General features: G+C 34.3%; 2 protein-coding genes across 2 annotated transcripts; both read left to right on the top strand.

Moving 5' to 3' along the window:
- Positions 1–5025: 5025 nt before the first annotated feature.
- LOC148599244 (Schwann cell myelin protein-like) lies at positions 5026–6666 on the top strand. Its single transcript, XM_088559184.1, has 3 exons — positions 5026–5528; positions 5876–6142; positions 6328–6666. The coding sequence occupies exons 1-3, from the start codon at positions 5216–5218 to the stop codon at positions 6621–6623; spliced, it is 876 nt and encodes a 291-aa protein (XP_088415310.1). The 5' UTR covers positions 5026–5215; the 3' UTR covers positions 6624–6666.
- Positions 6667–8199: 1533 nt separating this feature from the next.
- Positions 8200–11288, top strand: LOC148599243 (uncharacterized). The gene is made up of 2 exons (XM_088559182.1): positions 8200–10534; positions 11086–11288. The coding sequence occupies exons 1-2, from the start codon at positions 10288–10290 to the stop codon at positions 11154–11156; spliced, it is 318 nt and encodes a 105-aa protein (XP_088415308.1). The 5' UTR covers positions 8200–10287; the 3' UTR covers positions 11157–11288.
- Positions 11289–12150: the final 862 nt, after the last annotated feature.

Here is a 12150-nt window from a genome sequence, read left to right as displayed (position 1 = left end):
ATCAAAGGAACAATAAATACGACAAATATCTCCTTTACCGAAAATGATCAAGTTAACAAAACGTTGTATGAGTATATAGGACATAAGGAGAAGTTAAAACATCATAATCAGACAGATTACTGGAAATTGAGCCTAGAAAGGCTACTCAAGCTCAGCAAGTTGTTCAGATGATAAATATATGAAAATAAATGAAAATGAAAACCAATCCAGCCTAAAATTGTTGAAAATGATGAATCATCAATTTCTAAAAAAAAAACAAGTGAATGAATGGTGCTTTTGATGTTACTATTGTGAAAGAAAGCTACATAGCAGTGTCCCATACACGTGATTATAAAATATCTCTTTCTGATGTGACATATGAAACCGTTAAAACAAAACAAAACAAAAAAAAAAAACCCAAAAAAACAAAAAACCCTCGTTTGATTGGCTTTTTTTTTTTTATCATGGAGACATCATATACTGTGGAAAAGAGGAAGGAATAATTAAGTTGATATCAATAGTAAGAGAGAGGAAACCGTTCGTTCATCAAGAAAATTATATTGAAAATTCATAATATGTAGCAGTCAGAGGAGACCGTATATGTTACACAAAATACAGTTACAGTTCTTGATATAAAGGGTAAAGTCTTACTTAAATTCCGAGAAAAAAATTTCCTTTGTGATCCTTGTGGCATATCAATGGATGAATATATGAATATGTACGTTGCAGGGTTTAGGTTAGGTAATGTTGTGATGAAAATGAATTGCAGACCAAATAATTCTATTTGAGGTTTTGGCTGCTGCTACAACAACACATTTCGTATGTATAGTAGACAATGATTTGGTTACATTGGGACTATGATAATCAATTTGGCAGCGAAAAACATTTTTCGATTTAGAAATTCCACATCTTTTGATATTAAAGCTTCAAGCTCCCCTGACAGTAAGTTAATGTCTTACTGATATTTTTACACCTATCCGCTAGTAAAACTACCCGCGTATCCATACAAGCTTTGGTATTATAGTTCAAACTTATGGAGCGTTGTACAAGTATTTTTGTTATTAGCAAGATATTAACGAAATGTTCATTTTTATTATGTCTAAATCTATAGTCACATGATTGAAAAGATCATATTTGAGTAGATAATTGTGAAAAAAATAATCAAATACCTATAACCTTTAGTCCTCTAAATGTAGTACCCGTTTGTAATGGAAGAGTTGTCAAGTCAAGGGAACATATTCGATTGGTACAGAAGAAAGTAAATAATAGGAATATTCTTTAAAATAAAGCGAAATACTTCCCTTGGCGGTTATAAGATAGAGTAATCAAGGGAAACAAGGTTATAGATGAAACGTGTTAGTCACACTAAGGCCACCGTAACCTTTGCTTGCAACGGAAATGGTAGAAATGAATGTTTATGCTCCTCGTAACCTTTTACACCAACTGTTCAATTTAAAAAAAAAAACACTGAATTCCCCCAAACCACATTGTGAATATTCGTAATCTGAAAATATTTCACATAATGTGAAACATATAAGGTATTTGCTACTTTACCCCGTTCAGGTAAACTTTTATGGGTAAGTGGCCACCTATTCATCAACTCGTGCAATATCAACTGGCTAGTTTAAATGGCATAGTGGCTTTGTCAATTCTTTGAATCCGCCAAAACCATTCTATTGCCGAAGACAAACAATTCACAAGCAATCTTGATGCAATCTCCCCCAAAGACCTATAACCTCTTCCTGATCGACTTTATCATTCCAGAGGCATAAAGGCTTTGCAATAATGGATGAGAAATATCACAGCACAAGATCACTACTCATTAACAATCTGCGAAGCTGTTTCCGATATAATTTACATAAAAGGATGAGGTATATCACTAAGTGTAACAAAGGTGTAAAACTTTGAAAGTGCGAATATATCCTTTAATCAAGATTTGTGGTTGATAGGCTATAATTTGTGTAAATAATATGATATTGTCATGACCTTCAGGAATCTGTAGTACTTTCTTTTAACCTTTATACATTGGTTGACCTTTTATAGACGCCATATATACTGATACTTTATATTTAGTCAAAAACTTCCCGTTTCCTTTAAATGCTGAAAATATTGGAAATAAAAAAAAAATAAATTTCCGCCGGCACCAAAATATATTTTTCCCATACTATTGAATGTGTGTGTGTGTTTTTTTTTTTTTGGTTTAGAGATGTGTGTTTCATTTGTTGGTTTTCTGTTCGAGCAGCTCATTTTTCTGTTAATTTCCAGCTGTACTTGTTGTAAGTACAAACATTAAACATTAATTTTATAATATTTATCCTTAAATAAAATGAACAAAGCGAAAAATAAAATAAACCAAGCTTAAGTTTAAAAGTAACCATTTTAAAGAAACTTATCGTTTAAAGTACAGTTCCTAAAATCCATGCAACTTTCAAAGTGTTAAGAAATCAAACTTGGTAATTTCATAGTAAACAGTTCATTTCACCTTTTACATTTACTGATATAAATGTGGTGATAACTATGAATGCAATAGATATTAGATTTCTTGCACTAAAATAATAGCAAACTCCAACCTGTAATGTAATCTGTTAGTGTTATGAGAGTAATCAAGGGAATCAAGGTCATAGAGGTAATAAAAGAAATGTAATCTAGGGACAAAAACAAGACATGGAAAATAGACAAACACAATAAAGAAAATTAAATTCATAAATACAAAGTAAAAAAACAAATGAGAAAATCGGACTCCTATGAAAACTGGGAACATGGACCAGGTGTACCGGTAGGGTAAGTGTCCTCTGCTTTTCTAGAAACACCCGACAAGTTGCTCATAAAGAGTCAAGTCCGTTGTAAACGAAAGAGGTAAGGAAAACTATGACACATTGAACAAATCAGTTTTCTATATTTATATTTATATATATATAAATGCTACGGACTTGGAAACGGTGTTAAAACCTACAAAAAATATCAACTTATATTCAAAGGTATGTTTTTAACATCTTATGTGCACAACTCTTTGTAGACGCCACAATTGATCATGACATAAATGACAAATATTGTGAAGGGTCGGTTAGGGAGAGTAAGAATCTCTTTGGTACGAAAGAGGAAAGGAAAACTATGACACATTGAACAAATCAGTTTTCATAGCGTAGATAGATACAGCGTAACGTAACATTACCCTGCTTCAGAAGCCTATTTGTTTGAATTGTAGTCTTCTAAGATTCGGTAGGCTCTTGCATGACGTATGAGTTGTGATATAAACACACCATACGCAGGCGCTAAGGGATGTGGCTACAGATGAAAGGGAATTATCAATTCTGAATTTAAAGTCATCATATTTGTATAAAGTACGTGTCTTCATTCCAATTCTAGTGAACAGCTTCGGATATCCTAAACCAGTTTATGTTGATGTTGGTGAAAACATAACGCTCCCTTGTTCACCCTCAAACATCTCCAGCGCTGTATGGAATGGACCATATCTGAGCACGGAAGGATACAGTATTGTGCGTTATTTTAATGGTTTAAAGAAGAATCCAAATCTAACAAGGCTAATTGGACTAAAGTATGATAAAGATATCACCCAAAGCACAAACCGTTATGATTTACAAATATACAATGCGGTAATACAGAACGAAGGGGTTTATAACTGCCACGGACTTGGAAACGGTGTTGAAATCTACAAAACGTATCAACTTATATTCAAAGGTATGTTTTTAACATCTGATGTGCACAACTCTTTGTAGACGCCACAACTGGTCATGACATAAATGACAAATATTTTGAACGGTCGGTTAGGGAGAGTATGAATCTCTTTGGTACATGTACTCACATTTGATTTACCCAAAATGAACTAGACAGCAAGGAAAGAAAAGAATCAACTTGTTCTCTACATATCTGTATTTAGATCTTATCCAATACATATATGATGTAGTACGTTCACAATCGAAATTTCCTAAACTCTCCATTTTGATGATAAAAAATATCAATCGTAATCTACAAAATATATATATATCACAGTTGACCCATTTTTTGTAGTACATATGATGTATACACAGAAATACTTACTTAACATACCCTTGCTTGAAAGATCATCATATACTATCAAATAAAAACAACAATCTTCAGTAAGATTACCAGATTGACAACCCTCTGAACCTGACGCCCAATTACAATTTGATGAGTGTCGTTGGCGGCGAAGTGCATGCTAACCCTTACAGATCACCCAATAGAAAAAAGCCGATGTGGTATGATTGCCAGAGAGTTATCCACCAATTAGAAAAACAACGAAAGATTTCACTTCTTAAAGCCACTACATGATTGTCTGAACAAAATCCATACCCATAATGTTATTACCGGATTTTGTAGGAGTAAATATTGCAAGTTCCTTGGTTTTGAACTCTTAATTTTCATTTTGTGTTTAAGAAGTTTTTTCGGATATTTTCAATAACGATAGCTATGACCTGAGAAAAACCAGTAGGCTGACAGTATACTTAGTATTGTTTCAAATTATACAACTACGTGTATCTTTATTGTAACATGTTTGTATATTTCTAAGTATACATAGTTAGACATTGTACATCATCAAAACTAAAGGAAATACTTATTCAATTTAGTCCCTGGATATTAGTTGTTCAAAGAAGAAACGAAATGTGTTTGCATGTAAGTCATGTAGAAAGTGCATGACAAAAGCCTTTTTCTTATGTATAAAGTAATTGTCAACATTTTTTAATGTTTATCCTAATATAAAGCTCAATCTTTAACACTCACAGGCATTTGTGCAGCCATTGAGTGTTTTCTCAGCACTGCTTAGAAGGTAGGTCGAACGAAAATTTAACAAAAATGGCCAAGGGAATGTTAAAACAATGTTGATTGAAAATAAAATGATAGAATGCTGAAATAAGTGAATTTAATAAGTCAAATAACAACACCTTTCAACCTAGTAATAGTAAATAGCATTCTTTGCTCTAATTTTAATTATATGATACTTGGATATCATTCATATTTAATGCGAAATGTTCCTTCAAAATTCTTTAAATAATCGAAGTAATAAATGGTGTTTACCAAGTAATAGGAAATTAATTGAATTGGTAAAATTCAAATTTTGAAGTGTTATTTAACTTCAATTATACTTTGATGCCATGTCTGCGTATAGAGGTTTTTCAGAGGTCACGTTTATTTGGATCGCGTAGTTGATACATACTTTCGAATACACATTAAAATCATTAAACATGTCCATAACACAATGTTGCTTTCAAAACTTTTTTTCCCATTTGGAGGAAATCCATCCATTCTACAGACAGATAATATGGTAGATGGTAAAATCAATGGAACTATGAATGAATCTTTAGAACTTGTGTGTTCAGTAAATCCAGGTGTTGTGATATACAATATATCCTGGTACATATATGGTTCAGTCATCAAAACAGGGAAGATAAGGAAACTACCGTACCCATTTGTGGCAAGGCGAGAAGATCATAACAAGACTTTTACATGTGTAGTTCAGGTTAAAGATGTAGATGTACCCTTTGAAAAAGCGGTGACTCTTGATATAAAATGTTAGTATGTTCAAGTTTTGAATGTTTTATCATTTAAAATCATTTGTGAAAATATATTTATTAGATTCTGTTTCTATTGCGATAAATATTATATTTTTTTTATCTGAAATATTAATACAACATAATTTTACCATTATGCATTCTACTACATTTTGTACTAAGAATCATTTTCTCTTTACTATTTTCCTGATCAGTAAGACAAACCGACGCAATTAAGTCGAATGTTAAAAATAGTAAAATCTTCCAAATTAACAAATATAAATATTTGCCTATGTAACTTTTTCAAGGAACAATCACATGTTATCTCACTATGCTTTTCCTTTTTTCTCCTTTTTCTATTTCTATAGATCGTCCTGTTGTACACTTCACAAACACACGTACAGTAGTAATAGAAGGACAGGACTCCGAACTTAACTGTTTGGCTGACGGCAACCCGCCTGTAAAACTACTTTATATCATGAAAGTTGGTAACGAAATTGTTCAGGCATCGTGTAAAAAAAAGCCAAACTGTAGAATGAGATTAAGTGGTACACGTCAAGACAGGGGAACATACACATGTATAGCTCAGAATGAAATGGGAGAAGCAAAAGTAAACACAACAGTCAAAGTTATGTGTATGTAAACGGCATTGTTTTATGATCGCTAAACTAGATGTATTTTATCTCTAAAGGATATATTTATATATTATACAGTTATTTAATTGTATCGAAAAAACACAACAAAACAACAACAAAACAAACAAAAACAAACAAACAAACAAATAAACAGATATGAATTATTCTGGTTCTATTTTTTTCAGATCCTCCTGATGTAGCTGTTAAACAGGATATGTTTTCATTACATTGTATTGCCAAAGGAGAACCAAATAACTCGACCATCTTGTCGTGGAAACACTACACTGAACAAGGAGAATTTATAAGATCATTCATAGGTTCAGAGTCACTCGTTCTAAATTCTTCCTACAAACGATACATGCTTAATGGCATTTATACGTGTGATGCAACTAATGGAATATTAGACTCTGCCGGAAATTCAATTAAAACGGGAAATGTGTCCGTTCAGTTAAACGGTAAGACATTCCTTTTCACAACGTAATAATATATCTGCATTTACACTATGACAAATTAATTTAGTTTGAAAAATATATAAAACCTTCTTTTATCTGATAGGTGAGACAATGTTATTGGGTAACATGTATAGCTCAGAATGCTGTGAAAATATACGTCTACGGAAATAAATATATACACATATTAATCACTATTTTAGCCTTCTGATAGATAATATATAGGAAATATAACAAGATATGAATCGGAAAAATGTCCACGAGTAAACAAGGGAACAAAGGTTATAGCGGTAATCAAAAGAATGTAATCCAGGGACAAAGACCAGACATGGAAAACAGACATACACAACAAAGAACATGTAGTAACTACAATCATACATACAAAGTAACAAAAGCAAATGACATACTCGGAGTCCACTAAAACCTGGGAGCATGGACCACGTGCACCGGTATGGTAAGCGTCCTCTACTTTTCTAGAAACACCCGCCGAGTTGCTCATAAAAAGTCAAGTCCGGGGTAGACAAACGAGGAAAGGAAAACTATGACCTGTTGAATAAATCATTTTTCATGGTACAGATGGATCAACGAGTTCATGAAGACGACCATAAAGCTTCTGTAGTGATGACTTCAATCTTGTAGCAACATAACCCTATTTCATAAGCATATTTATTAAATTTCTATCGCGATAGGCAAGTGGAGATATATTTAACATAATCAAACGAAAAACCACAATGAATAAAATCAATACTTGAGTCCAAAATAAATTCAGTGAAATACAGCAACCGCTCTGAGGTGACATGATGAGATCACCGGTTTAACGGATCGGTTTGACGAATTGATTCCTGATCGTAAACTGATTGGTGATCGATGACTGATCGTAAAATAATTAGTGATCGATGATTGATCGCAATTTTAGTTGAGTGGATCGTTTCAGGTACTCTTTCCAGGGCATAAGTTATATCAGGATGGATGCATAAAAGTGTGGTCTCCGTTGAATGACAGACTCGATAGACTTATTGAACTCGTTGAGAGATTTAGATTCCACGTGACACTGTATACGCGATGCCACTATTTTTGTATAATATTGCCCCGTGCAGGTCCGGGTGTTAAAAAAATAGGCCTGCAGCAGCGCTAAGCTTGTCGTAAAAGGCGACTAAATAGTGCTCAGAAACCTAGCCGGGGGCTAGGCGCTCTGCCCATAGAGCAACTGGGATGTGTGCCCCAGGTGGTGGAATGGGGTACCCCTGGCGTGTTACATGTTGGGGTTGTCAGGTATAATACGGAAAACCTGACCGCAAACCATAGTGGTGCACCGTGTTGGGAAAGATGCCACGTTCCTCGCACGTTAAAGAACCCTGCTGTGGTATTCGATAGGAGTAGGAACCTTTGCGCTCCGCCACAGGAGCTAAATTGCCCGACCTTACCCATCCTCCTTTTTCCAGTGGCAATCAAAATTTGTCGGCCCTATTATCCTTGTGACCCATCCTTTTTTTATTTCATGTTCATTTTATCATCCATTTCATGTTCAGGGTCTGAATATAGCTGAAATATTGCTGCTCGGACGTTAAACCCCAACAAAGATTTTTTTATAATATTTTTTGACGCAGATATAGGTTTAACACAGGTGGGTAGGTTTACATTACCTCTCTATTTAAGTATGGTTTCTTGAGCAGCGGTCGTACAGTAACTCTCTTAAACGCTCGTTGTACAGTGGTTTCAACTAACGATTGGTTAACAATACTTGTAATGGTAGTAGGCAAATTATCTAGACACATTTTCAGGAGATAAGTTAGTTTCGGATCAAGTTCAAATGATGTGCATGGTGTTACAATTATGATCTTACGAATCTCTTCACATGACGCAGGTAAAAAAGCATTCAGTCGCTCGCCAGTTAATTTTATGTCCGCTCTGAGGACATCTCCAGTGTTATTCTTCTCACTTAATTCGTTACAAATTGTTTCTATCTTTCTTAGGAAGAATTATCTGAATTCGTTGGCTAGGTCCCTTTTCACTTATTTGCGTGGGGAGAACCATATGATGTTTATTTCCCATGAAATTATTTAGTAAGTTCATAAAGTTGCTTTTGGTCGTTACCAATGTTGAGTAATAGTCTCTCTTACTTTAGAGAAGAAACGAACTGGTTTGCACACATTGTTTTTTTTATACAGTTCACGATGTACAGTAAGTTTTGTTTTCTCACCAGACGTTCAGCTTTTCGTCTATTTGCCTTTGCATTTCGAAGCTCATCGATATACCACTATGTGTTTGAACGAACTCGTACATGTTGTTCACATGTCGTAAAATATTACCAATTCATCAACAGATATTTGAATGTTTTGAACACATGGCCGACATTCTAATTCACTAATGAAATCAATTGTCACAATCCAGCGATACTTGCGAAATAAAACTTGTTTGGTTTGAATTGGTGGCTTCGAAATTTCAAGTTTACAAAAAAGAGTAAGATTATCACACAATAATATTCCCTGATTAACATACAGATCTTTGATTGATTGATTTGATTGATATGTCTGATAGTACTTTAGGGTTCTCTATTGTAATAACAACGTCGAGTGTATGCCCACGGATATGGGTTGCATCTTAAATATGATGAACAAAACCATGGCCTTCTAGAGATTCGACAAATCGCATTGTGTCAAGGTCATTTACATGGACTAGATGATAGTTCAGATCCCCAGTTATAATGATTTCATCGGGGATAATTGTTAGTTTATCAAGAAATTCGCCCCATTCATCGACGAAAGTAGAGTTTCTAAAATTGTTTGTTCGCGATAGTCGGAGACAATATATAACACATAGTTTGAAATTACATTTACTTGCACTCATGCTACATTGTACAAGTTCGAAATGTATAGAAGTGTTTTGAGCTTTGATTGTTTTTACTTCAAGGTTATAGACCAGAGCAACACCGCCACCTTTCTTTCCTTCCCACTGTTAATCGCAAAGCCATCTGGTGTTAGTTCTGACACGACACTTTTGTCTATTGCAATTACGAGCCAAGTTTTCATTACTGCTTAATAATCAGCCTGACTAGATATAAGAAAGTCAGAAGGTGATGTCAGTTTTTGACTGATCTGGCATTTAGTGAGACGAGTGTTTCTTGTTTTCTATCATTAAAATTTATTGTCCTTACTAGTTGGAAAATGTTCGATATTCTGCAACTATATTATACCATTCTTAACAAAAGCGAATGCAAGATAATATTACCCAATGACAGTTGCATGTTTTTTTTTTGTGAATCGTGATATGATGTGTAGAGAAAACCTCAAATGAACCAAGTCAAACTTATTGAAAACACGACCATGAACATACATAAATCACAGAATATGCTCCTTGTTGTACATATACACACATTCCAGACACAACATAGAACCGTCAGCTGTGAGATAAATCAAATACGTTAAAATCAAAACAACATTGCCTGAACGTGACAGTTACACCAAGAGCTTCGGCAAGATAAGCATTTCTTCCTCCGCGAACGACACCTGTTCTATTGAAAGGCTCGTTCATATATTTGTTGCAGATTTTTTAAAATTGTTTTCCCATGTTCTGTCAATTGTTTATGGCATGCAGTTTCACTCAATTTCTCGGCATTGAAGATTTTCAACCAATTTTCTTCCTACAGGTTTACCCCATGCTCCTACGATTGAAAGCATTTTTGTTCATGGACGAAACATGACGGTAGTTTTCAAAGGAGAATTCAATGGTGGGTCTCATCAGAAGTTTGTGGTGGAATATAGAAAGAATCATGACTATAATTGGACCCATGGTACCAATTTACAAGATACATATCAAGATTTATTTGTATTCAGAATAAGCGAACTTGAACCTGACAGAAAATACTGTGTGCGTTTATATTCCATAAACTACATTGGCAGAAGTGAAGCTTCAGAAAGGTGTTCATTAGGTATAGAATTGCCAGGTAAGTAAGATTTCGTACGTATCATGGATAATCGCACGATACGAAAGAGTCAACTAGGAAACGCTATAATGCGGATATGAATTATTAAAGAATACTTTTGTCAGTGGCAATTTGCGTACTTTTGCAGTTTCAACAGTGGTTACCGAAACTTTTCTATGTTTCTGGTTATGAAAGTGTATTAGTGCTATAAGTAGGATTGTAATAGAAGCGATATCTTACAGGTAAACCTTAAAAAACTCGTGCTAAATACGAACTATTAAGTTCATACAATATTAAAAATCTGATAGAGGCAGTAGTGAAAATTAACAAAGCTAATGACGGATTTATATTTTTAATCGATCACTTTCAGTAAATAATGCATCATTATCTTTTTGGTTTGTGTATACAACTTCCATGTTTTGGTATGACGAAGACCCTTATATGTGAAATTGCCATTTCTTTTAGTTGAACAGTTTACACGTATCTTCTCCTCTAAGTCATTTTGGTTGATAGTAATAAATAATTAAAAGTAAATGATATTAGCATTTATTTTCTTGAAAAATACATTGCAGATGATGACGGTATTGATTTACGCAAGCCAACTAGCCTTATTGGAATAACAATTGGTTCTGGTCTCCTCTGAGCTTTACTTACATCTTTCCTATTGCTTTGCCACAGATTAGTGAAGAACAAAACAAAAAGACAAGTGATTTCGGCAAATTTTATCAGTAACACCGGTGCCCAGTATGAAGAAATTGATGAAAGTGCTCTCCATAACATGTCACCTGGAAGTGGCCAATCAGAGCGTCAAAACGTTGAACATTCTAATAGAAGACCTGAAACTTTAGTTTTATCTAGTATCAGTCAACCGGTACATAGACAACTTGGGGTCAGTGATAGAGTGAACGACTATTTAGTTCCTATAACAGCAGGTGTTTGTCAATTCACGAGAGACCAAAATGTAGACATTCATGTAGATAGTACAGATAATGACGACTATAGTTCTAACAGTGCAAAATCAAGCTACAAAGCGAGGAATAGTTATATCAATATAAATGCGAATGTACGATCTTCATACCAATCACTGGTAGGAGACACTGCTGAAGAATATGATACCAACAGTTATGGCGAGCTTAATGAAGATCAGACTACAAACACTCATGACATCAATTTGCGCATATAATGTTATTGGTACTTTGCATATCTATTGAACTAATTTTCTATTTCATTTTGTATAGTTCATATTGTTAATGTCTTTAATTTTAGACCTTTGGCTGTAGTTTTGGCCTCCTGGAATGTAAGGCCACGAGCTATAATGTTTCTGGTCAGTATGTCTGCCGTTGTCGTCATTCTTCCCTGTGCCATCGACAGATGCAGTGTTCCAATCATACATTCTCGTAGAGAATTGCTTATCTTCCATTCCCGTCATCACACTAACAATATTTCCCAAACATTGTCATCGAAAAAAACGTATAACAGTAATCAACGGAACATATATTTGAGAGGAAATATCACAGGAATAAAGAACCAAGGATAAACACTAGACCGGTAAAATAGATAAACATGACGTATCAAAAATGCCAAGAACAAAGAGAAGAAAGTAAATACTGTGAAAGTACTTTAATTCGTGGAACCCA

This window comes from Perna viridis, chromosome 13 (assembly GCF_037379345.1).
Source record: "Perna viridis isolate PV_CMFRI_1.1 ecotype Kerala chromosome 13, ASM3737934v1, whole genome shotgun sequence".
NCBI lineage: Eukaryota > Metazoa > Mollusca > Bivalvia > Mytilida > Mytilidae > Perna > Perna viridis.
Note: the sequence above shows the minus strand (reverse complement) of the source record. Positions and strands in the feature narration are given on the sequence as shown.

What these genes read in the sequence shown, in the direction of transcription:
- LOC148599244 (XM_088559184.1), top strand. Translation starts at nt 5,216, where the DNA reads ATGTTGCTTTCAAAACTTTTTTTCCCATTTGGAGGAAATCCATCCATT. An exon ending in GGTGACTCTTGATATAAAAT is followed by an intron (nt 5,529 to 5,875) that starts GTTAGTATGTTC and finishes CTATTTCTATAG; the next exon opens with ATCGTCCTGTTGTACACTTC. An exon ending in CACAACAGTCAAAGTTATGT is followed by an intron (nt 6,143 to 6,327) that starts GTATGTAAACGG and finishes TATTTTTTTCAG; the next exon opens with ATCCTCCTGATGTAGCTGTT.
- LOC148599243 (XM_088559182.1), top strand. Translation starts at nt 10,288, where the DNA reads ATGACGGTAGTTTTCAAAGGAGAATTCAATGGTGGGTCTCATCAGAAG. An exon ending in ATTAGGTATAGAATTGCCAG is followed by an intron (nt 10,535 to 11,085) that starts GTAAGTAAGATT and finishes AATACATTGCAG; the next exon opens with ATGATGACGGTATTGATTTA.